This window comes from Pongo pygmaeus, chromosome 2 (genome assembly GCF_028885625.2).
Source record: "Pongo pygmaeus isolate AG05252 chromosome 2, NHGRI_mPonPyg2-v2.0_pri, whole genome shotgun sequence".
NCBI classification, from domain to species: Eukaryota; Metazoa; Chordata; class Mammalia; order Primates; family Hominidae; genus Pongo; species Pongo pygmaeus.
The window spans coordinates 104,571,163-104,597,448 of NC_085930.1; the positions used below are offsets into that span (position 1 = coordinate 104,571,163).

General features: G+C 46.3%; 1 protein-coding gene across 5 annotated transcripts in view; it reads left to right on the forward strand.

Moving 5' to 3' along the window:
- Positions 1–26,286, forward strand: part of QRICH1 (glutamine rich 1) — a 67,165-nt gene that overhangs the window by 32,580 nt on the left and 8,299 nt on the right. For all 5 annotated transcript variants that reach the window (XM_054481671.2, XM_054481670.1, XM_054481669.2 and 2 more), the window contains 4 exons: positions 6,359–7,390; positions 16,744–16,921; positions 17,405–17,559; positions 19,472–19,586. In XM_054481671.2, the coding sequence (XP_054337646.1) occupies positions 6,359–7,390; positions 16,744–16,921; positions 17,405–17,559; positions 19,472–19,586 (1,480 nt within the window). The remainder of the gene's footprint in view (positions 1–6,358; positions 7,391–16,743; positions 16,922–17,404; positions 17,560–19,471; positions 19,587–26,286) is intronic.

Consider the following 26,286-nt stretch of genomic DNA (forward strand, 5'->3'; position numbering starts at 1 on the left):
CGCCCAGGTAATTTTTAAAATTTTTTGTAGAGATACGGGTGTCACTATGTTACCCAGGTTGATCTCGAACTCCTGGGCTCAAGCAATTTTCCTGCCTTGGCCTCCCAAAGTGCTGGAATTACAGGCATGACCACAACGCCCAGCCCCAAATTCAAGCTTTGACTAAGAAATCTTGAAAACTGCTGTTCTGCAGTAATTGGCTACATAGTTTCCTCTTATGTCTTTGGCATATAGCCCTAGTTCTTAAATTTGACCATGTAATTACACTGGAGGACTTGATAAAACCACTTCTTAGAATTTTGGAGTTAGTAGGTTTGGAGTGGTACCTGACCATTTGTATTTCTGAGTGCCTGGATGCTGCTGCTGCTGTTGGCATGGAAACTACATTTTGAGAACCACTGCTGCAAGGAAATAATATTTTACTCCACGGAGAGAAATAATAAACCTACTTATTTGAGCACCTGTTATCTGTAACTAAATATTATTTTATGTTCAAAACACTGTAGGGAAGTAGACATTCTCCCCTTTTATACTTACTGTACCTAAAGAAACTGTTTAGAGGTTAAATTTCCCCATGGATTCACAGGCAGAAAAGTGGAGCATCAATTCACGTTGAAGTCTGTGATCTCAAACCTGAGCCTTTTTTTTTTTTTTGAGACGGAGTCTTGCTTTGTCACCCAGGCTGGAGTGCAGTGGCGCAATCTTGGCTCACTGCAAGCTCCACCTCCCAGGTTCACGCCATTCTCCTGCCTCAGCCTCCCGAGTAGCTGGGACTACAGGCGCCCGCCACCATGCCGGGCTAATTTTTTGTATTTTAGTAGAGATGGGGTTTCACCATGTTAGCCAGGATGGTCTTGATCTCCTGACCTCGTGATCCGCCTGCCTCGGCCTCCCAAAGTGCTGGGATTACAGGTGTGAGCCACAGCGCCCGGTCTTTTTTTAAAAAATATGCTTAGTAACAGCTTTATTGAGATATAAGTTACCCATTTGAAATGTATAATTCAGGCACAGTGGCTCACACCTGTAATCCCAGCACTTTGGGAGGCCAAGGCAGGTGGATCACTTGAGGTCGAGAGTTTGAGACCAGCCTGGCCAACATGGTGAAACCCCGTCTGTGCTAAAAATGCAAAATTTAGCTGGGCGTGGTGATGCATGCCTGTAATCCTAGCTACTCAGGAGGCTGAGGCACGAGAATTGTTTGAACCAGGGAGGCAGAGGTTGCAGTGAGCTGAGATTTCACCACTGGGCAACAGGGCAAGACTTCACCTCCCAAAAAAAAAAAAAAAAAAAAAAAAGGCGACTACACCAATTTTATTTTATTTATTTATTTATTTTTTTGAGATGGAGTCTCTGTCCTTGGCTGGGCTGGAGTATAGTGGCGCCATCTCGGCTCACTGCAGCCTCCGCCTCCCAGGTTCAAGCAATTTTCCTGCGTCAGCCTTCCGAGTAGCTGGGATTACAGGCACGTGTAACCATGCCCAGCTAATTTTTGTATTTTTAGTAGAGACAGGGTTTCACCATGTTGGCCAGGCTGGTCTGGAACTTCTGACCTTGTGTCCACCGGCCTCAGCCTCCCAAAGTGCTGGGATTACAGGTATGAGCCACGGCATCTGGCCAACTACACCAGTTTAACATGCCCACCAGCAGTTTCAAGTTGTCCATATCCTCATCTATACTTGTTATCTGTCTTTTTCAGTTATAACCTATTAGATATAAAGTAGTTTCTCATTGTGGCTTTGATTGGAATTTTCTTCACAGCTAGTGATATGGAGCAACTTTTTATGTGGTTCTTGGCCATTTGCATATATTCTTTTTTGGGAGATAGTTTCACTCTTGTTGTCCATGCTGTGGTGCAGTGGTGCGATCTTGGCTCACTGCAACCCCCACCTCCCAGGTTTAAGTAGTTCACCTGCCTCAACCTCTCAAGTAGCTGGGATTACAGGCATGCACCACCATGCCCGGCTAATTTTATATTTTTAGTAGAGACGGGGTTTCACCATGTTGGTCAGGCTGGTCTCAAACTCCTGACCTCAGGTGATCAACCCACCTCGGCCTCCCACAGAGCTGGGATTACAGGCACGAGCAACTGTGCCTGGCCTCTTCGGCCTTCTTGTTTTCTACCTTTCTAATTCCTACCTGTGGTTAGGGTAATTTATCTATGTGTCTGATGGTAAAAGTTGTTTTTAAAAAATTGCATACTATGTATTTTTTTCTTTTCATGTTCTTTTGCATGCTGACATAACAATAAGACAGTAACTGTATTGTTATCAGAAACATGTCATCCAGCTTATGGTAATATTGCTCAGATTAAATTATTGGGATTCTGTTTATTTAAATGCCTTTCCCATTAAACATATGTTAAGTAAGCACTCTAAAGTAGTGGTCCCCAAAGTTTTTTTGCACCAGGGACTCGTTTTGTGGAAGACAATTTTCCACAGACATAGATGGGGGGGTGGTTTGGGATGAAACTGTTTCACCTCACATCATTAGGCGTTAGTTTTTTTTTTTTTTTTTTTTTTTTTAAAGACGGAGGCTCACTCTGTCACCCAGGCTGTGATGCAGTGGTGCTCTCTGTGCTCACTTCAACTTCCACCTCCTGAGTTCAAGCTATTCTGCCTCAGCCTCCCAGGTAACTGGGATTACAGGCATGCACCACCATGCCTGGCTAATTTTTTGTATTTTTAGTAGAAGTAGAGGTGGGGTTTCACCATGTTGGCCAGGCTGGTCTTGAACTCCTGGCCTCAAGTGATCTGCCCTCCTCAGCCTCCCAAAGTACTGGGATTACAGGTGTGAGCCAACGCACCTGGCCAGGCATTAGATTCTAATAAGGAGCATGCAGCCTAGATACCTCACATTTGCAGTTCACAATAGGGTTTGTGCTCCTACAAGAATCTAATGCCACCAATGATCTGACAGGAGGCGGAGCTCAGGTGGTAATGCTCACTTGCTGCTCACCTCTGTGCTGTGTCGTTCACCTATGGACCAGTATTAGTCCTTGGCCCCAGGGTTGGGGACTTCTGCCCAAGAAATCAGGCTGGGGGCTGGGTATGGTGGCTCACACCTGTAATCCCAGCACTTTGGGAGGCCGAGGCCGGTGGATCACCTGAGGTCAGGAGTTTCGGACCAGCCTGGCCAACATGGTGAAACCCCGTCTCTACTAAAAATACAAAAATTAGGGCTGGGCATGGTGGCTCGCGCCTGTAATCCCAGCACTTTGGGAGGCCAAGGCAGGCAGATCACGAGGTCAGGAGATCGAGACCATCCTGGCTAACACGGTGAAACCCTGTCTCTACTAACAACACAAAAAATTAGCCAGTTGTGGTGGCGGGCGCCTGTGGTCCCAGCTACCTGGGAGGCTGAGGCAGGAGAATGGCATGAACCTGGGAGGCGGAGCTTGCAGTGAGCCGAGATCACACCACTGCACTCCAGCCTGGGCGACAGAGCAAGACTTGGTCTCAAAAACATATATATGTATATATAAATTAGGTCTGAGCGTGGTGGCTCACGCCTGTAATCCCAGCACTTTGGGAGGCTGAGGTGGGCGGATCATGAGGTCAGGAGATCAAGACCATCCTGGCTAACACGGCGGAACTCTGTCTCTACTAAAAATACAAAAAATCAGCCGGGCGTGGTGGCACGCACCTGTAGTCCCAGCTACTCGGGAGGCTGAGGCAGGAGAATCGCTTGAACCGGGGAAGTGGTGGTTGCAGTGAGCCGAGATCGCACCACTGCACTCTAGCCTGGGTGACAGAGCGAAACTCCGTCTCAAAAAAAAAAAAAATTAGCTGGGTGTGGTGGCGGGCACATGTGATCCCTGCTACTTGGGAGGCTAAGGCAGGAGAATAGCTTGAACCTGGGATGCAGAGGTTACGGTGAGCCGTGACTACCATATCACTCCAGCCTGGGGAACGAGCGAAACTGCATCTCAAAAAAAAAATAAATAAGGCCAGGCATGGTGGCTCAAGCATGTAATCCCAGCACTTTGGGAGGCCAAGGTAAGCGGATCACAAGGTCAAGAGATCGAGACCATCCTAGCCAACCAACATGGTGAAAATACAGAATTTACTACTGTAAATTCTATACAGAATTTACTACTGTAAATTCTATACAGAATTTACTACTGTAAATTCTATACAGAATTTACTACTGTAAATTCTATACAGAATTTACTACTGTAAATTCTATACAGAATTTACTACTGTAAATTCTATACAGAATTTACTACTGTAAATTCTATACAGAATTTACTACTGTAAATTCTATACAGAATTTACTACTGTAAATTCTATACAGAATTTACTACTGTAAATTCTATACAGAATTTACTACTGTAAATTCTCTACTGTAATTCTCTACTAAAAATACAGAAATTAGCTGGGGGTGGTGGCACGCATCTGTAGTCCCAGCTACTCAGGAGGCTGAGGCAGAAGAATAGCTTGAACCCAGGAGGCAGAGGTTGCAATGAGCTGAGATCATACTACTGCACTCCAGCCTGGTAACAGCGAGACTCCATCTAAAAAAAAAAAAAATTAGCTGGGTGTGGTGGTGGTGTACCTGTAGTTCTAGCTATTTAGCAGGCTGAGGTGGGAGGATCACTTGAGGAGTTTGAAGTTTAAAGTGCCCTGTCATCTTATCACAGTACTCTAACCTGGGCAACAGAGCAAGACCCTATCTTTAGAGGAAAAAAAGGGTCCCGTGTGGTGGCTCACATCTGTAATCCCAGCACTTTGGGAGGCCGAGGCGGGTGGATCATCTGAAGTCAGGAGTTCAGGACCAGCCTGGCTAAATGGCAAAATCCCTTCTCTAGTAAAAATACAAAAATTAGCTGGGCATGGTGATGAGCACCTGTAATCCTGTCTACTCAGGATGCTGAGGCGGGAGAATCACTTGAATCTGAGATGGAGGTTGCGGTGAGCTGAGATCGTGTTATTGCACTCCAGCCTGGGCATCAAGAGTGAAACTCCATTTCAAGGCCGGGCATGGTGGCTCACGCCTGTAATCCCGGCACTTTGGGAGGCCAAGGCGGGCGGATCATGAGGTCAGGAGATGGAGACCATCCTGGCTAACATGGTGAAACCCCGTCTCTACTAAAAATACAAAAAAAAAAATTAGCCAGGTGTGGTGGCAGGCACCTGTAGTCCCAGCTACCCGGGAGGCTGAGGCAGGAGAATGGCGTGAACCCGGGAGGCGGAGCTTGCAGTGAGCGGAGGTGGCACCACTGCACTCCAGTCTGGGTGACAAAGCGAGACTCCCATCTCAAAAAAAAAAAAAAAAAAAAAAAAGAGTGAAACTCCATTTCAAAAAAATTTTTTAAATGCTGGCCGTGGTGGCTCACGCCTGTAATCTCAACACTTGGAGGCCAAGGTGGGCGGATCACCTGAGGTCGGGAGTTCGAGACCAGCCTGACTAACATGGAGAAATCCCATCTCTACTAAAAATGCAAAATTAGCTGGGCATGGTGATGCATTCCTGTAATCCTAGCTACTCAGGAGGCTGAGGCAAGAGAATTGCTTGAACCCAGGAGGTTGAGGTTGCAGTGAGCCAAGATCATGCCATTGCACTCCAGCCTGGGCAATAAGAGCAAAACTCCGTCTCAGAGAAAATGGAAATAAAAATGTCGGCCGTTTTGGCTCACATCTGTAATCCCAGCACTTTGGGAGGCCGAGGTGGGTGGACCAGTTGAGGTCAGGAGTTCAAGATTAGCTTGGCCAACATGGTGAAACCTCGTCTCTACTAAAAATACAAAAATTAGCTGGGTGTGGTGGCACATGTCTGTAATCCCAGATACTCGGGAGGCTGGCTTCAAGAATTGCTTGAACCTGAGAGGTGGAGATTGCAGTGAGCTGAGATGGCACCACTGCATTCCAGCCTGGGCAACACAGTGAGAGTGTGGGAAAAAAAGAAAAGAACCAAAGTTTTGATATTTCCTTGTTAGACTCCAGCATGTCTGTAATCCCAGCTACTCTAGGAAGCTGAGGCAGGAGAATCGCTTGATCCCAGCAGGTGGAGGTTGCAGTGAGCTGAGATTGCGCCACTGCATTCCAGCCTGGGTGACAGAGCGAGTCTGTCTTAAAAAAAAAAAAAAAAAAATTTTTTTTTTTTTATATTTCCTTTTTAGACCCCAGTTAATTATCTTGCTTGCTCTCTGGGGTGGATATATGTCCCTGTTATTGTAATGTGCTGCTGGACAATTCTGCATCTAGTCTTACGTATTGTGTCCTTCTCAGAAGCCTTGAGTATGCCAGTGTTTTGTCACATTGTGCAGGGCCCCTGTATGGGAACTCTTTTCTTTCTTTCCTTGGGTGGTGGATTTTCAGTGCTGCCTGGTTCACTCACTGATGAATCTTGTTGTTTACAGGTCCAGGTGCAGGTACAGCAGTCTCCGCAACAGGTCTCGGCTCAGCAGCTCTCCCCACAACTCACCGTTCACCAGCCTACTGAGCAACCCATCCAGGTCCAGGTGCAGATCCAAGGCCAGGCACCACAGTCAGCAGCCCCCTCCATTCAGACCCCGTCTCTGCAGAGTCCCAGTCCCTCGCAGCTGCAAGCAGCTCAGATCCAGGTGCAGCACGTGCAAGCAGCCCAGCAGATCCAGGCTGCAGAAATCCCGGAGGAGCACATCCCACATCAGCAAATCCAGGCTCAGCTGGTGGCTGGCCAGTCTCTTGCTGGTGGTCAGCAGATCCAAATCCAGACCGTGGGTGCCCTTTCCCCACCACCATCCCAGCAGGGCTCACCCCGGGAAGGGGAGCGGCGGGTTGGCACGGCCAGTGTCCTCCAACCAGTGAAGAAGCGCAAAGTGGACATGCCCATCACTGTGTCCTACGCCATCTCAGGGCAGCCGGTGGCCACCGTGCTGGCCATTCCACAGGGCCAGCAGCAGAGTTATGTGTCTTTGAGGCCAGACTTACTGACAGTAGACAGTGCCCACCTGTACAGTGCCACTGGGACCATTACTAGCCCTACAGGAGAAACCTGGACCATCCCTGTTTATTCTGCCCAGCCCCGGGGGGACCCTCAGCAGCAGAGCATTACCCACATTGCCATTCCCCAGGAAGCCTACAACGCAGTTCACGTCAGTGGCTCACCCACAGCCCTGGCAGCTGTTAAGCTGGAGGATGACAAGGAGAAGATGGTGGGCACCACATCTGTAGTGAAAAACTCCCATGAAGAGGTAGTGCAGACCCTTGCAAACTCTCTCTTTCCAGCACAGTTCATGAATGGCAACATCCACATTCCAGTGGCTGTGCAGGCTGTGGCAGGCACGTACCAGAATACGGCTCAAACTGTCCATATATGGGACCCCCAACAGCAACCGCAGCAGCAAACTCCCCAGGAACAGACACCACCACCACAGCAGCAGCAGCAGCAACTCCAAGTTACTTGTTCAGTAAGTGAAGACTTATCAGTAGGGCAGGCAGCCTGGTCCCTCAGGGCCCAGTGCAGCACAGAGCTTGCCTCGAAACCTCTGGCTTATTTACTGCTGTTACTCTTACAGTGATACAGTATTTAGTATTTGGGAGAAGAGGGGGAGAAACATCAGGTGAGGGTATGCAACAGAAAAAAAATTTTATCCTGGTACCTGGAGGTAAATGAGATGGCCAGGAATTGCTTTGGAGTTTTGGAGACATTTTGGGTTTAAGTACCATGGACACTTCTTTGTAATCTCTTCTCAGGAAGAGTAAAGTTACAGGTGTAGATGAATGGGACACCTCAAGTGTGTCCCAGGTGCTGCTTCCTTGTATCATAAGTAAATGGTTTTAGCAAAACACTTGTAGTTTATCACATAGATTACAAACTCATCACTGGAGAGGCTGTGAGATTGTTCATTCTGTTTTTCATCTTTGGGCACACAGTGTGGGTGAATTAGAAAAGCTAGAATACCTTTTAAGGAGCCTGTTAAAAGTGATCACCATTGGGAGGCTTGAATATGCCGTCTATGCAATTGGACCTCCCAAGAGTTTTTGTGTTACAGGGGTGGCCGGGCGAGGTGGTGCGTGTCTGTAATCCCAGCACTTTGGGAGGCCGAGGCGGGCGGATCACAAGGTCAGGAGTTCAAGACCAGCCTGGCCAATATGATGAAACCCCGTCTCTACTAAAAATACAAAAATTAGCTGAGCGTGGTGGCGGGTACCTGTAATCCCAGCTACTCAGGAGGCTGAGGCAGGAGAATCACTTGAACTGGGAGGCAGAGGTGGCAGTGGGCTGAGATTGCGCCATTGCATTCCAGCCTGGACAACAAGAGCAAAACTCTGTCAAAAGAAAAAAATAGGGGCCAGGCACGGTGGCTCACGCATGTTACCCCAGCATTTTGGGAGGCCAAGGCGGGTGAATCACCAGAGGTCAGGAGTTTGAGATCAGCTTGGCTAACATGGTGAAACCCCGTCTCTACTAAAAATACAAAAATCAGCTGGGTGTGGTGGCACACACCTATAATCCCAGGTAATCCTACTCGGGAGGCTGAAGCAGGAGAATTGCTTGAACCTGGGAAGCAGAGGTTGCAGTGAGCTGAGATCGTGCCACTGCACTCCAACCTGGGGCAACATAGAAAGACTTTGTCTCAAAACAAACAAAAAAACTATTAGTGCTGGGTGCAGTGGCAGTTGCCTATAATCCCAGCAGTCTGGGAGGCTGAGGTGGGAGGAATGCTTGAGCCCAGGAGTTTGAGATCAGCCTGGGCAGTATAGGAAGACCCTATCTCTACAAAAAATTAAAAAATATAGTCTAGTGTGATGGCACATACCCGTGGTCCCAGCGTAGATGCGAGGGTTGCATGAGCCTGGGAGGTTGAGGCTGCTATGATCATGCCATTGCATTTCAGCCTAGAGAACAGAGTGAGAGCCTGTCTAAAAGAACTGTTTGGTGAAATATCTGGTCCCGTTAGAGTGGGATATAGGGCCTCTGGTCTTATGGGACTGATGAAGGTGCTGTGCCTCAGTGGGCATAGGCTCCTGAGCATGCATATGTTTGTGGGAGCTGGTACAAACAAGTTAGATAAGGGACTGCACTTGGAAACATGGGCTGTAAGTGATTAATTAAGCAAAGGTTGACCAGGTGGTTTCATAGAGGCAACATCATATTATCCTAGGTGACATTGTTAAGGACCTGCTAAATATCTAGCTGTTGGGCCTAGAAATAGAACAAGAGAAGATTTTTTTGCTTCGTATAGCTTAGAGTCTAGTTGTGAAAAGTAAGAACTTAGGATTTCTTTTCCTTCGAATTATTTATAAGGCAGAATAATTATGACATACACAAAGACAAACTGGGAATTTAGAAATTCTAGGTTAAAAAGTCAACAGAGGCATCTTTGTGGACAAAATGACGTTTGAACTGTAGTTTATTTATTTTTGAGACAGGTTGTTGCTTTGTTTCCCAGGTAGGAGTATGGTAATGATCATATTCACTGTAGCCTCAAACTCCTGGGCTCATAAAATCCTCCCGCCTCAGCCTCCCAAGTGGCTGGGACTATAGGCACAGACTACCACACTCGGCATATATATATATATGTAGAGACAGGGTCTCACTGTGTTGCCCAGGCTGCTCTTGAACTCCTGGCCTCAAGTGATCCTCCCACCTTGGCCTCCCAGAATGCTGGGATTACAGGCATGAGCCACTGAACCCTGCCTTGAACTGTTGAACTGTAGTTTATAGTTTAGATAAACAAAAGAATGGAACAGCATAAATACAGAGCCAAGGATGGACAGAAGGGACATGGCCTAAGGCAACTTGAGAAGGGAACTGTGAGAATGGAGTTAGTATTGGGGGGTGGGGGTGGGGTTGTTGTCTTCCCAAAGTAGAACTGAGTCTGATCTAATCTGTGGTAGGAAATCAGGAATTTCCTAGATTTGTGGTAACAGGAGGAATCAAGTAGATGTGTGTAGAATTGACTGCATATAGGAGAAACTAGCCAGTAGATTTGTAATAGGTCTCTATGCCCAGCTTTTGTTCACAGAGATGGAGCCCATTAGGCCTCCCCTAGCTCTCCTGGGCCTGATGGTCCAATTGCAGGTCAGTGCCTCATTTGGTACTTAGTGGTCTCTGTATAATTTCCATGTCTGGGTCTTCAGCAGAAGATCCTTTCTGGAGTTCATTTTAGTGGGCCAGTGTTCTTCAGAGGCTGTATCTGATTTGGGAAAGTCTTAGAGTGATTTACATGAAGTTATCATTACAGAAATAGAAAAATTTTGAAGAATCCCAATTTTCCATCCCAAGGGAAAGATGGCAAGGGAAAGATGAGTTTGTCTATATATACTACAAACATCCCTCTGCCCTCTTATGCAGGCTCTGTGCTAGGAGCTGGGGAATAGAGATGAATAAGACAGTCTTTTCTACCCTTGGACCACTTTACAGCACGTGCAGAAGACAGTCAAGTTGAACCCTAGGGGGAGCTAGTGACAAAATGTGTTCCTTCATCTGCCACAGGTTGGAGAGGGCCATACCTTTTATGAAAGCTATCATATCTCCTGTCTTTAAAACCAGATTTATGGTGAAATCTCACTCCCTCACACCAACCGCCATCTGTGGCCCCATTTCTCTGTTCTACTTTATTGCCAGAACTCTAAAAAAGCATTATCTACACAAGCTGGGCTCCAGATGCTGTAAAATTTTCCCTTCAACTCATGACTAAATCTGTTCTTGTCAAGGTCAGCAGTGACCCCCCTATAGCCAGTACAGACCAGCAAGTATGTTTTTATCCTACAGCAACATACAACACAGCAGCGCATTATTGAGACTCTTTTTTTTTTTTTTTTTTTTTTTTGAGATGGGGGTCTCATTCTGTCGCCCAGGCTGTAGTGCAGTGGCGCGATCTCGGCTCACTGCAACCTCCGCCTCCCGAGTTCACACCATTCTCCTGCCTCAGCCTCCCGAGTAGCTGGGACTACAGGCACCCGCCACCACACCGGCTAATTTTTTGTATTTTTAGTAGAGACAAGGTTTCACCGTGTTAGCCAGGATGATCTCGATCTGACTTCGTGATCCGCCTGCCTCGGCCTCCCAAAGTGCTGGGATTACAGGCGTGAGCCACCGCACCTGGCGGAGACTTTCTTTAGACTTGCATGTTATTACACATTCCTGATTTTCCTCCTACCTATCTGAGTCTTCTTTATTCCCAGGAGGCTTACCGGTGCCTTCTCCTCCTCTCTCTGAATCATACATGTTGATGTTCCTCAGGGTTCAGTACTTGGCCCTCTTCTCCCTGAGGGATTTCTTTCTGTTGCCATGGTTTTCAGCATCCTCCAGATGATTCTTGCTGCTGCTGAAGGTGATAATCAGTGATACTATCTACCAGTACTACTGTTCTTGATGTTTAACATATTCTTCTGATTTTCACATTAACCTTATGAAGTATGTACTGATACTTCTATTTTACAGATGAGGAAACTCAGGCACAGAGAGATTAAGTGACAAGGCCAAAGCCAAGCTTAAAAAGTGGCAAAATTGGCCAGGCGTGGTGGCTCACACCTATAATCCCAGCACTTTTGGAGGCCAAGGTGGGTTGATCACGAGGTCAGGAGTTAAAGACCAGCCTGGCCAAGATGGTGAAACCCCGTCTCTACTAAAAATACAAAAAAAAAATTAGCTGGGCATGGTGGTAGGCGCCAGCTACCTGGGAGGCTGAGGCACAGAATTGCCTGAACCTGGGAGGCAGAGGTTGCAGTGAGCCGAGATCACGCCACTGCACTCCAGCCTGGGTGGCAGAGCAAAACTCCATCTCAAAAAAAAAAAAAAGTGGCAGAATTGAGATTCAACCCTGCATGGGCTGGCCCTGGAGCCTGTGTCTTAATCCCTGTGCCACACTGACACGTAAGTCCAAGTCTCTCGGCCATGCCTTCTTCTGTTTGGAACCTTTTCCAAATATTCAGCTACTTACTTAGCATTTACTTGGACTTATTGACAATACCTCATCTTCATTGGCACCATTTCTAAAACTGTCAAACTTCCTTGTCTCAGAAAGTGGTGCTGCTCTCCGCCCAGTTGTTCAAACCAGAAACCCAGGAGTCATCTTTGTGTCTGCTTTCCCTTACTCCTCACAACCAGTTCATCAACAAGCCATGTTGCTTCTACCATCACACCTCTCAAAATCTCTTATATCATCTCCACTGCCACCACTATAGTCTAGGCCACCAGTACTTGCTTCCATTCTTGTTCTTCAATTTATTCTTCATAGAATAATCATAAGATATAAGATTATGTCACTTCCTAGCTTAAAACTCTCCAAGGGCTTCCATTTTATGTAGGAACAAATTTACACCACAATGTACAATACTCTGTATGAGTAGCTTTCAACCTGGGTTGCATTATTGCCTCCTCCACCCACTGATAGACATTTGGACACGTTTGGAAGAATTTTTGGAAGATGCTTGGGAATGTTAACTGACATTTAGTGTTTGGAAGCACACAGTGAAGGGGGCCTGCTACAGAAGCACTGCCTCGCATGCTCTAGCCACTGCCTACTTGTTCAGCCAGACTCCTGGATTTCCGGTTTGGGTAAACAGTGTTGCCATTGAACGAAGGAGGGAGGTAACTCAGGAGAATAGATCTGGGCAGGGAAGCTAATGAATACTCTTTGTAGATGTTAGTTTGAGGTGGCTATGAGTTGTTCAGTTGGAGATATATGGTACCCACTGGGTATATTAAGCAGGGGGGCGGTGGGGGTTCTAGCTTGGAGGTACATAGTGGTCACTTTGACAAATATAGATATCCAAACTGGAAAAGTGGGTGAGACTCACCAGAGAGAACATGTAGTTGAAATGAGAAGTGGGTCTATAGAGGAGCTCTATGGTTGACAAACACGTAAGGGCTTGGCAGAGAAAAACCCAAAGCGTACAGAGAAATAGCTGCTAGATAGCTGAGGGAGGTCCGGGAGAGTGATATATCAGGAAGCCGAGCAGAGTGCAAAGGACAATGTTGTGAGTGACATTGTTGGATGTGCCAGAAAGGTCCAGTAGGTTAAGGCCAAAGCATCCATTGCATTTGACCCTTTCATTTCAGGTGTATGTGACTGGGGAGTACAAAGAGAGTGATATTGCTGGTAGTGGTGGCAGCAGCTACTACAGGCCACCAAGAAGAGATTGCTCATTTCTGGGGTAGACAGAATAGTGATTGGAGCCCTGAATGCAGCATCCGGATCAAAGGTCTATGGAAATCAGAGAATGAGTCCTCAGATTAAAAGTAGAAGAAAGGGCAAGAATGTCTGGGCCCAGCTATAGACTTGGCTTTGAGCAAGACAGTAATTGGTGACAAACTTTTTAGTAAAACAGTGGGGGAAAGATGGGTTGCTCCCTGAGCTAAGAAAGTACTTATTGACTAGATAAAGGGAGGCTTGGGCCGGTGGGTGGTGGGGAGGAGGGGATGTCTGCATGGGTCACTCAGAGGCTTCTGTTGCTATTGGGTCCTCTGGCCCTGAGCTCAGCTGCCCTCCTGGTCTGTGCTAGATGTCTTAGAGGGGCATGATGGTTGGCAGTTCATGGAACTGTTTCAAAGGAATGGTTTGAGTAATGGGGTTTTGTTTTTTGGTTGTTGTTGTTGTTGTTTGTGACCCTTGGATTAGCCAGTGCAGTTAAGGAGAAAAACTGATGCCAGAGATTTTCTTCACAACACTGCAGATTGAATCAGCTCTTTGCCCTAGACTGTAGTTTAATATATCGCAGTATTCTGGGCCTGATGCAAAGCTTTGCACATGTTTTTTGAATTAGTGAGTGAGCGAAACTAGGGCTTTGGGTGATTTGATTTTTTGCCATTTTATAGCACCTTTGAGAATCCAAGTACATTCTTTTTTTTTTTTTGGAAGTGGAGTCTGGCTCTGTCGCCCAGGCTGGAGTGCAGTGGCACCATTTGGGCTCACTGCAACCTCTGCCTCCCAGGTTCAAGCGATTCTCCTGCCTCAGCCTCCCAAGTAGCTGGGATTACAGGCGCGTGCTACCACACCCGGCTAATTTTTGATATTTTTGGTAGAGACAGGGTTTCAGCATGTTGGCCAGGCTGGTCTTCAACTCCTGACCTGAAGTGATCTGCCTGCCTTGGCCTCCAGAATGCTGGGATTATAGCTGTGAGCCACCGCGCCCAGCTCAAGCACATTCTTTGAACATGTGGTGACTCAGTTCTTGCCTTTCAAAATCAGAGTCCAAACTAAAAAAATGGAAAATCTTGGAATTTTAATATTTTTAGGGTATAAAGATCTCTTTAGAATCTGGCCGGGTATGGTGGCTCACGCCTGTAATCCCAGCACTTTGGGAGGCCAAGGCAGATGGATCACCTGAGGTCGGGAGTTTGAGACCAGCCTGGCCAACATGGTGAAACCCCGTCTCTACTAAAAATACAAAAATTAGCCGGGCATGATGGCAGACACCTGTAATTCCAGCTACTCGGGAGGCTGAGGCAGGAGAATGCCTTGAACCTGGGAGGCGGAGGTTGTGGTGAGCCAAGATCATGCCACTGCTCTCCAGCCTGGGTGGTAGAGCAAGACTTTGCTCAAAAAAAGAATTTTAAAAAGTAGGAAATATTTTAACATTATTCAGACATTCACTTTTTTATTTTTATTTTTTGAGCCAGAGTCTCCCTGTGTCACCCAGGCTGGAGTGCAGTGGCGCTGTCTCAGCTCACTGTAACCTCCGTCTCCTGGGTTCAAGTGATTCTTGTGCCGCAGCCTCCCAAGTAGCTGAGATTACAGGCATGAGCCACTATGCCTGGCTAATTTTTCTATTTTTAGTAGAGATGGGGTTTTGCCACTTTTTTTTTCTTTAAATGATGGCTCAACTGTGGCTGGACATTAAAATCACCTGGGAAGGCCGGGCACAGTGGCTCGTGCCTGTAATCCCAGCACTTTGGGAAGCCAAGGCGGGCAGATCACTCGAGGTCAGGAGTTCGATACCAGCTGTCAAGATGGTTCAATAACAGCCGTCTCTACTAAAACTACAAAAATTAGTTGGGCATGGTGGTGCATATCTGTAATCCTAGCTACTCGGGAGGCTGAGAAAGGAGAATTGCTTGAACCTGGGAGGTGAAGGTTGCAGTGAGCCAAAATCGTGCCACTGCACTCCAGCCTAGGCGACAGAGCAAGACTCCATCTCAGAGGGAAAAAAAAAAAAAATCACATGGGAAGCTTTTAAAAATACTGACAGTGTGCCCCTACCTTACACCAATTAAGTCACAATGGCTGGAGATAAGGCCCAAGTGTGAGGTTTTTTTGTTTTTTGGTTTTTTTTGGTGACGGAGTCTCACTCTGTTGCCCAGGCTGGAGTACAGTGGCGCGATCTCGGCTCACTGCAAGCTCCGCCTCCTGGATTCACACCTTTCTCCTGCGTCAGCCTCCCGAGTAGGTGGGACTACAGGTGTCCGCCACCACACCCAGCTGATTTTTTTGTATTTTAGTAGAGATGGGGTTTCACCGTGTTAGCCAGGATGGTCTCAATCTCTTGACCTCGTGATCCGCCCACCTTGGCCTCCCAAAGTGCTGGGACTACAGGTGTGAGCCACTGCACCCGGCCAGGGTGGGGTTTTTTTTTTTTTTTTTTAAAGCAATCCAGATGATTTTAAGGTGAGACCCAGTTTAAGAATCAGTGCTCTGGGCCGATGGCCCACGCCTGTAGTCCCAGCACTTTCGGAGTCCAAGGAGGGCGGATCACCTGAAGATGGGAGTCAAGACCAGCCTGACCAACATGGAGAAACCCCATCTCTACTAAAAATACAAAATTACCCGGGCGTGGTGGCACATGCGTGTAATCCTAGCTACTTGGGAGGCTGAGGCAGGAGAATCGCTTGAACCCAGGAGACAGAGGTTGAGGTGAGCCGAGATCCTGCTATCCACTCCAGCATCCAAGAACTCCAGCATCCAAGAACAAGAGCAAAACTCTTTCCCCGCCAAAAAAGAAAGAAAGAAATGTTGAGTCTCAGTTCTTACCCTTTTCAATCAGAATATGCATTTTGATAAAATCCCCAAGTGGTTTGTTTGCACTTTAAAGACTGTGGGAGCAGTGCTTTGAGCCAGTACTTCTCAGTGGTGACCAAACATTAGAATTACTTTTTTACTTGAGGAGTTTTTTTGTTTTGTTTTGTTTTTTCTTTTTTCTTTTTTCAAGACAGAGTCTCGCTCTGTCACCAGGCTGGAGTGCAGTGGCGCAATCTTACTCAAGGAGTTTTTAAACAATTGATACCTTGGCTCCCCCTCAGAGAGATTCTGGGGTAAGTCTGGCTATTAGTGTTTTTAAATAAAAGATTTGACCGGGCACAGTGGTTCATGCCTGTAATCCCAGCACTTTGGGAGGCTGAGGCGGGCAGATCACCTGAGGTTGGGAATTCAAGACCAGCCTGACCAACATGGCGAAACTCCATCTCGACTAAAATTATAAAATTAGCTGGCCATGTTGGTGCATGCCTGTAATCCCAGGTACTCAGGAGGCTGAGACAGGAGAATCACTTGAACCCGGGAGGCGGAGGTTGCAGTGAGCCGAGATTGCGCCGTTGCACTCCAGCCTGAGCAACCAGAGGGAAACTCCGTCTCAAAAAAAAACATTTAAAAGTGCAGCCAAGGCTGAGAAGCACTGCAGTAGCCCAGTTGCAGTGCTGCTTTTGCTGTCCCTGGGGCAAGAAGTAGAACTCCAAAGCTTCTTAAAAGTAGGACAGCAATGAGTAGAGAAATATTTTCTTAAATAAATGAACTATACATAACATTTTTCTGGCAATTTTGCAGAAGGATCTAATATAAAACAATATTGACACATTTTCATGGTTTCTCTCCTATAGGCTCAAACTGTCCAGGTTGCTGAAGTTGAACCACAGTCACAGCCACAGCCTTCCCCAGAACTTCTGCTTCCAAATTCTTTGAAGCCAGAAGAAGGGCTTGAAGTATGGAAAAACTGGGCCCAGACCAAGAATGCTGAACTGGAGAAGGATGCTCAGAACAGATTGGCACCCATTGGGAGTGAGTGTCTGGGAAGAAGAGTGGGCTGTGTCTAACATGGCAATGGTACTAAAGTAACAGGAGGACAAAATGGCAGAAAAGTGGTGTCCCCTGTCTTGGGGACAAGAGAGCAACATCTGTAATAGTATGTTGAATTCAAGCCTAGCAACAAGCAGTACTGACCTTGTGTACATAATAAGCAGGATATGTGCCCAAAACCAGGCATTTTTAGACATACGGGTTTCAGGAGTCGACTCTACCAGACCTAAGCAGAGTGGCTTCTGGGAGGAAATAGGAACCAGAGATAGGCACTCAAGCCCTTCTTTCTTGGCATTAGGCTCGTATACTCATGTTATAGGCCAGTTCTGACATTACAGGCATGAAACATTACAGTAGATACAAGTGAGCATTTCTGTCCCAGCACCCTGATGGGCAGTATCTGTTCTGAGCCTTCCAGATGTGGACCCCCAGGACCTCCATTCATCTTTGGGGCTTCCGTTGCAGGGCGCCAACTGCTGCGATTCCAGGAAGATCTCATCTCCTCTGCTGTGGCAGAGTTGAATTATGGGCTCTGTCTAATGACACGGGAAGCTCGAAATGGAGAAGGTGAACCCTATGACCCAGATGTGCTCTACTATATTTTCCTGTGTATTCAAAAGGTAGGAAACAGATCTTCACAAGAACATGTTTGAGCTGTGTTCCTGTTGGATGTTTGCTAGTTTAGTTAATAAAATGACAAGCAAGAAGTTAAAATAAGGAAGTTCTCTTTCAGGTATACAGTGAGTTTTAAAATACACATTTTTTTTTTTTTAAGTTTTAAAAACCTACATGTTCACTTTAGAAAATAAGAGCCGGGGCCAGGCGCTGGTGGCTCACGCCTGTAATCCCAGCGCTTTGGGAAGCCAAGGCAGGTGGATCACTTGAGGTCAGGAGTTGAAGACGACCAGCCCAGCCAACATGGTGAAACCCCATCCACTAAAAATACAAAAATTCTCTAGGTGTGGTGGTGCACGCCTATAGTCCCTGCTACTTGGGAGGCTGAGGCATGAGAATTGCTTGAACCCAGGAGGTAGAGGTTCCAATGAGCTGAGATCACAGCATTGCACTCTAGTCTGGGTGACAGAGCGAGACTCTGTCTCAAAAATTAAAAAAAAATAAAAAATAAAAAATAAGAGCCAGGCAAGATGTCTCACACCTGTAATCCCCAGCACTTTGGGAGGCTCAGGCAGGAGGATCGCTTGAGCCCCAGGTGTTTGAGACCAGCCTAGGCATCATAGTGAAACCCCATCTCTACAAAAAATTAGCTGGGTATGGTAGTGCATGCCTGTAGTCCCAGCTACTTGGGAGGCTGAGGTGGGAGGATTGCTTGAGCCCCAAAGGTTGGGTTGTAGTCAGTCATAATTATGTCACTACACTCCAGCTTGGGTGACAGAGTGAGACCCTGTCTGAAAAACGAAAAGAAAAAAAATTAGCTGGGTGTGGTGGCACACACCTGTAGTCCCAGCTATTTGGGAGGCTGAGGCAGGAGGATCCCTTGAGCTCAGGAGTTCGAGGCTGCAGTCAGCTATGATTGTGCCATCACACTTGAGTCTGGGCTACAAAGCAAGACCTTGCCTCTTAAAAAATAAATACATAAAATAAATAATAAAATAGGAAAACAAACATTATTCATCCTACTACCTAGAGAAACTTCTATTACATTATTGGTAATTACCTTGACTTTTTTTTTTTTTTTTTTGTAATTCACAAAGCATTTATGTAACACTTTTCTTTTTGTTAAAGTAAACCTGATTTTCATGAAGGTAATTTATTCAAAACAGAGTCTTGTGCCAGCATAGAGCTTTTCTTCTCATTGTTCCCTGCACTAACACTAACTACTTATTTGAAGGAGTCTAGCTAGAATAATATACCAATGTAGTTAGGTTTTCAGAACATCTGTGGTGAAGCATAACAGAAATTTGCAGACTGGCAGTTCAAGGGAGCAGAGGTGGATTTCTTAGTGTTTGAAGGCTCTTGAGGAGAAACCCACAGTATAATAGAATAGAGCTTACTGGTTGGGACTCATTCTGTTGCCTAGTCTTGAGAAATGTCTGCCTCCTAGTTTTTTCCTCTCTTGGTGGTCCTAACCTAAGTACTATGTGAATTGCTTTAAATGCTTTCATTCTGTGCTCTCCCAGTCCTGGAAGGCAGATACCATCATCTCCATTTACAGGCAAGGAAACTGAGTCTCAGAAATTAAAAGACTTGCACATGTTGTTTAACTTATACAATATCTAATGGAAGGCTGACCCCAGAGCCTATTCATGATTTTTGCTAACACAAAACAATGCCTTTCTTGGGTGAAATAGCATTCACAACATCTGCCTTATTTACCCAACTCTCAAGAATGTCATGAGAATCAGTCACACGAGCTTAAGCATACTATGGAAGTGTCACATGCTGGTGCCTTGGTTTGTTGAGGTGTGAATGGGTAGGGAAGGATAGTAGTACTAGTAGAAAAATATATTTATTTTCCCTGAAATCCTTGTTCAGGAGACTACCAATAACTCCTATTAATTGTTTTTCTTTTAGTATCTTTTTGAAAATGGAAGGGTAGATGACATTTTCTCCGATCTTTATTATGTTCGGTTCACGGAGTGGCTACATGAAGTTCTGAAGGATGTTCAGCCCCGTGTCACTCCACTTGGTAAGAGTCTCCCTTGTCCTTGGATATCTTTACTACCTGGATTTAAGAAAGATCTACAGCTTCTGTGGTTGGCTATGAAAAGCATGTGGGTGAGGGGGATATAAATCCCAGACTGCAGCAGCATTGGCCACTGTGCTACTTGCCCTGATAGGGAAGAGGCACTGCTCACCAGAGAACCCTGCTGGTTCCAGTGTGGGAAGGACACAGGAACAAGCAGAACTAGTGGGGTAGTTACTATCTTTTTTTTCCTGTTAAAATGTATTGATTAAAATTAGAATCATTATAACAATTAAGAATTATGGACAGTTTTATCTGTAGAGCATAATTTTTGCTTTACTCACAGGCAGCCTTCTGGACAGCATGTTCTGTTGGAACAAAAGCATAGGTTATTCAGTGTTTTTCTTTGTTTGTTCTTAAAAAAACATGGTCTTGGTATGTTGCTGAGATGGGCCTCAAACTCCTGAGCTCAAGCGATCCTCCTACTTCAGCCTCCTGAGTAGCTGGAGCTATAGCATGTGCTACTGTGCTCAGCTATTTTTCTTTTGTTTGAAACGGAGTCTCACCCTGTAGCCCAGGGTGGAGTACCATGGCGCGATCTTGGCTCACTGCAGCCTCCACCTCCCAGGTCCCAATTCAGGCAATTCTCCTACCTCAGCCTCCCGAGCAGCTGGGATTACAGGCACGTGCCATCATGCCCAGCTAATTTTTGTATTTTTAGTAGAGACAGGGTTTTGCCACGTTGGCCAGGCTGGTCTCAAACTCCTGACTTTGTGATCCGCCCACCTTGGCCTCCCAAAGTGCTGGGATTACAGGCGTGAGCCACCGTGCCTGGCCTATTTTTGTTTTTAATAGACCTTTTTTTTTTTTTTTTTTTTTTTTTTTTTTTTTGAGACGGAGTTTCGCTCTTGTTGCCCAGGCTGGAGTGCAATGGTGCGATCTTGGCTCACTGCAGCATTCACCTCCCAGATTCAAGTGATCTTCTATCCCAGCCTCCCAAGTAGCTGGGATTAGAGGCACATGCCACCACACCCGGCTAATTTTTGTATTTTTACTAGAGACAGGGTTTCATCGTATTGGTCATGGTGGTCTCGAACTCCTGACCTCAGGTGATCCGCCCACCTCGGCCTCCCAAATGCTGTGATTACAGGCATGAGCCACCATGGCCAGCCTATTGGCAATAGACTTTATTTTTTAGAGTACTTTTAGGTTTCCAGAAAAATTTAGCAGTAAGTATAGAGAATTTCCATATAACTCCTTAATTATATACCCTCACACACAGTTTCTCCTATCAATAACATGTTGCATTAGTGTGGTACATTTGTTATAATTGATAAACCAATATTGATACATTATTGTTAACTATAGTTCATAGTGCTATGAACTATATTATTGTGTTGTACATTCTGGTTTACATTCTGTATCTGTTGTACATTCTGAGTTTTGATGAATGTATGATGACATGTATCACCATCATGGTGTCATATAGAATGTTCACTGCCCTAAAAAATACCTCTTCTGGGCCGGGCATGGTGGCTTACATCTGTAATCCCAGCACTTTGGGAGGCAGAGATGGGCTGATCACTGAATATTGGGAGTTCAACACCAGCCTGGCCAACATGGTGAAACCCCATCTCTACTAAAAATACAAAAATTAGCCAGGTGTGTTGGCAGGCACCTGTAATCCCAGCTACACGGGAGGCTGAGGTAGGAGAATCGCTTGAACCAGGGAGTTGGAGGTTGTGGTGAGCCAAGATTGCGCCACTGCATTCCAGCGTGGTGATAGAGCAAGACTCCGTCTCAAAAAAAAAAAACCTTTTCACCTGTTTATCCCTCCCTCCCCCAGATACCCTGGAAACCACTGATGTTTTTACAATCTTCACAGTTTTGCCTTTTCCAGAATGTCATATAATTGGAATAATTCGGCAAGTGGCCTTTTCAGATTTGTTCCTTTCATTTAGCAATATGCCTTTAAGATTCCTGTGTGTCTTTGGCTGGGCGCGGTGGTTCATGCCTATAATTCCAGCACTTTGGGAGGCCGAGGCAGGTGGATCACAAGGTCGGGAGATCGAGACCATCCTGGCTAACATGGTGAAACCCCGTCTCTACTAAAAAATACAAAAAATTAGCCGGGTGTGGTGGCAGGTGCCTGCGGTCCCAGCTACTCGGGAGGCTGAGGCAGAAGAATGGCATGAACCTGGGAGTCAGAGCTTGCAGTGAGCTGAGATCGTGCCACTGCACTCCAGCCTGGGCGACAGTAAGAGTCCGCCCCATGCCACCCGCCCGCCCCCCCCCCCCCCAAAAAAAAAAAGTCTGGGCGCGGTGGCTCAAGCCTGTAATCCCAGCACTTTGGGAGACCGAGGCAGGTGGATCACTTGAGACCAGGAGTCCGACACCAGCCTGGCCAACACATAAATCATTGTCTCTACTAAAAATACAAAAAATTGGCCAGGCGCGGTGGTTCACACCTGTAATCCCAGATAATCCCAGAGCTTTGGGAGGCTGAGGCAGGTGGATCATGATATCAGGAGATTGAGACCATCCTGGCTAACACTGTGAAACGCCGTCTCTACTAAATACAAAAGATTAGCTGGACGTTGTGGCATGTGCCTGTAGTCCCAGCTACTCGGGAAGCTGAGGCAGGAGAATTGCTTGAACCAGGGAGGCAGAGGTTGCAGTGAGCTGAGACCACGCCACTCCACTCCAGCCTGGGTGACAGAGTGAGACTCCATCTCAGAAAAAAAAAAGGACTAGCAGCTGGGTGCAGTGGCTCACACCCATAATCCTAGCACTTTGGGAGACCGAGGTGGGAGGATCAGTTGAGCCCAGAGTTTGGGACCAGCCTGGTCAACAAAGTGAGATCCCCATCTCATTCATAATAAATGTCTAGGCTGGGCCTGGTAGCTCACACCTGTAATACCAGCACTTCGGGAGGCCGTGATGAGAGGATTGCTTGAGCCCAGGAGTTCAAGACCAGCCTGGGCAACATGGTGAGATCCTATTGCTACCAAAAAATAAAACACACACACACACACACACACACACACACACACACACACACACACACACACACACACACACACACACACACACACACACACACACACACACACACACACACACACACACACACACACACACACACACACACACACACACACACACACACACACACACACACACACACACACACACACACACACACACACACACACACACACACACACCAGATACCTCACCAAAGAAAATGCATCGATGGCACACACACACACACACACACACAAAATCTGACCAGATACCTCACCAAAGAAAATGCATCGATGGCACATGAGTTATATGAAAAGATGGGCTGGGTGCAGTGGCTCACGTCTGTAATCCTAGCACTCTGGGAGGCCAAATGCGAGTGCGTCACTTGAGGTCGGGAGTTCAAGACCAGCCTGGCCAATATGGGGAAACCCATATCTACTAAAAAAAAAATACAAAAATTAGCCGGGTGTGGTGGCACATGCCTGTAATCCCAGCTACTTGGGAGGCTGAGGCAAGAAAATCACTTGAACCCAGGAGGTAGAGGTTGCAGTGAGTCAAGATCACTTGCCACTGTACTCCAGCCTGGGCAACAGAATGAGACTCTGTCTCAAAAAAAAAAAATGCTCTCATCGGGTGTCATCAGAGAGTTGCAAATTGAAGTAATGAAATACTACTGTACATTTATTAGAATGGCAGAAATTCAAAACACCGACAGCACCAAATGCTGACACGGATAGGAAGTAGCATGTCATTTATTGCTGGTGGAAATGCAAAAAGACACAACCACTTTGGAAGACAATTTGGCAGTTTCTTACAAAAGTAAACATTGTTGCCTTATGATGCAGCAGTTGCATTCCTTGACATTCAAAGAAGTTTAAAACTTGTGTTCACGCAAATATCCGAGTTTTAATCCCTGTTTAATTTAATAAAATACACTTATTAAAATGTATGCTGCTTAACCCTTAAAAAAGAAACTTAGTGGTTAGACAAATTTTTTGAGTGCCTACTATGTGCCAGGCAGTATTCCAGGTGCTGGAGAATATAATATAGCAGTGAAGAAAATGGAGCTTGCACTATAGTAAGGCGAGACAGTGTATAAATAAGTAAGTTAACTCTAGTACTTTGTCTTTTTTTTTTCCCCCCTCCTTTTTTGTGGAGAGCAAGGTCTCGCTATATTGCCCAGGCAGGTCTCCAACTCCTGGGCGCCAGCTATCCTCCCACCTCTGCCTCCCTAAGAGCTGGGATTACGGGCGTGAGCTGCTGCGCGTAGCAATTTAAGTACTTTGAAGAACAGAACACAAAGGAATGGAAAGTGTTAAGAGTATTACAAGGGAGGGCTATTGTTGGAACAGAGACATGAGTGACTACATAACTCTACATAATTTGGAAGTTTTCAAGCCAAGTGTGGATATGCAGACTTCACTTTTCAGTCTGTTATTATGGAAGTTTCAAACATAAATAAAATAGAATAGATTAATGAATTTCCCCATGTACCCATTTTCCATGGCAAATCTTTTTTTGTTGCTGTTTTTTGGCTTTTGAGACGGAGTCTCGCTCTGTCGCCCAGGCTGGAGTGCAGTGGTATGATCTCGGCTGACTTCAACCTCCGCCTCTGGGGTTCAAGTGATTCTCATGCCTCAGCCTCCCAAGTAGCTAGGATTACAGGCATGTGCCACCACGCCCATCTACTTTTTATATTTTTAGTAGAGACGGGGTTTCACCCTGTTGGCCAGGCTGGTCTCAAACTCCTGACCTAAAGTGATCCGCCTGCCTCAGCCTCCCAAAGTGCTGGGATTACAGGCATGAGCCACCGAGCCTGGCCTGTTGCTGTTTAATTCCTTTTTGTTTGTTTTTGTTTGTTTTTAAGTTTATTTTTTCCATTTTAAACCTTATGTATACCACCACCTGTTTCCCCTCTCCTGTATTGGAAGTAAATTCCAGATACTTTATCCATACTTTTTTTTTTTTTTTTTTTTGAGATGGAGTCTCTGTGTCGCCTAGGCTGGAGTGCGGTGGTGCAATCTCAGCACACTGCCACCTCCACCTCCCAGGTTCAAGAAATTATCCTGCCTCAGCCTCCGAGTAGCTGGGATTACAGGCACCTGTCCAGGCTGGTCTCGAACTTCTGGCCTCAAGTGATCGGCCCGTCTCAGCCTCCCAAAGTGCTGGGATTTCAGGCATGAGCCACCGGGCCCAGCCTATCATACTTACTTACTTATTTATTTATTTATTTACTTATTTATTTGAGACAGATTCTCACTCTGTCGCCCAGGCTGGAGTGCAATGACATGATCTCGGCTCACTGCAACCTCTGTCTCCCGGGTTCAAACGATTCTCCTGCCTCAGCCTCCCGAGTAGCTGGGATTACAGGCGTGTGCCACAACACCCAGATAATTTTTGTATTTTTAGTAGAGATGGAGTTTCACCATGTTGGCCAGGCTGGTCTTGAACTCCTGACCTCAGGTGATCCACCCGCCTCAGCCTCCCAAAGTGCTGGGATTATAGGCGTGAGCCACCGCGCCTGGCCTGGTTATGTCTTTTAATATTTACTTTTTATTTATTTATTTATTTATTTATTTGAGATGGAGTCTCACTTTGTCTTCCAAGCTGGAGTGCAGTGGCACGATCTTGGCTCACTGCAACCTCTGGCTCCTGGATTCAAGCAGTTCTCCTGCCTCAGCCTCCCAAGTAGCTGGGACTACAGGCGCATGCTGCCACACCTGGATAATTTTTTGTATTTTAGTAGAGACGAGGTTTCACTGTGTTGCCCAGGCTGGTCTTGAACCCCTAACCTCAGGTGATCCACCTGCCTCAACCTCCCAAAGTGCTAGGATTACAGGCGTGAACTACGGAGCCCGGCTCATACTTTAAAAAAATGGCTGGGCACAGTGGCTCACGCCTGAATTCCCAGCACTTTGTGAGGGTGAGATGGGCCGACCACGAGGTCAGGAGTTCGAGACCAGCCTGGCCAATTATGGTGAAACCCCATCTCTACTAAAAAAATTGCAAAAATTAGCCAAGTGTGGTGGTAGGAGCCTGTAATCCCAGCTACTCGGGAGGCTGAGGCAGGACAATCACTTGAACCCAGGAGAGGCGGGGTTTGCAGTGAGCCGAGATTACACCATTGCACTCCAGCCCAGGCAACAGTGCAAGACTCAGTCTCAAAAAAAAAAAAAAAAAAATTAAATAAATCAACAAAAAAGGTAAATCCATAATGTAATTAAAATCTACCCTTTATTAGGCTGGGCGCAGTGGCTAATGCTTGTAATCCCAGCACTTTGGGAGGCCGAAGCGGGTGGATCATGAGGTCAGGAGATCGAGACCATCCTGGCTAACACGGTGAAGCCCCGTCTCTGCTAAAAATACAAAAAAATTAGCCAGGCGTGGTGGCGAGTGCCTGTAGTCCCAGCTACTCCGGAGGCTGAGGCAGGAGAATGGTGTGAACCCAGGAGCTGAGCTTGCAGTGAGCTGAGATCACTCCACTGCACTCCAGCCTGGGCAACAGACCGAGACTCTGTTTAAAAAAAAAAATCTACCCTTTATTAAAAATTTTTAATAGTCTTATAAATTTCATTATTTTGATTTATCTGAATCAAGGTCAAAATTAAGTCTACATATTGAAATTGGCTGTTTTGTTTTTGTTTTTGTTTTTTCTTGAGACGGAGGGCTTGATCTC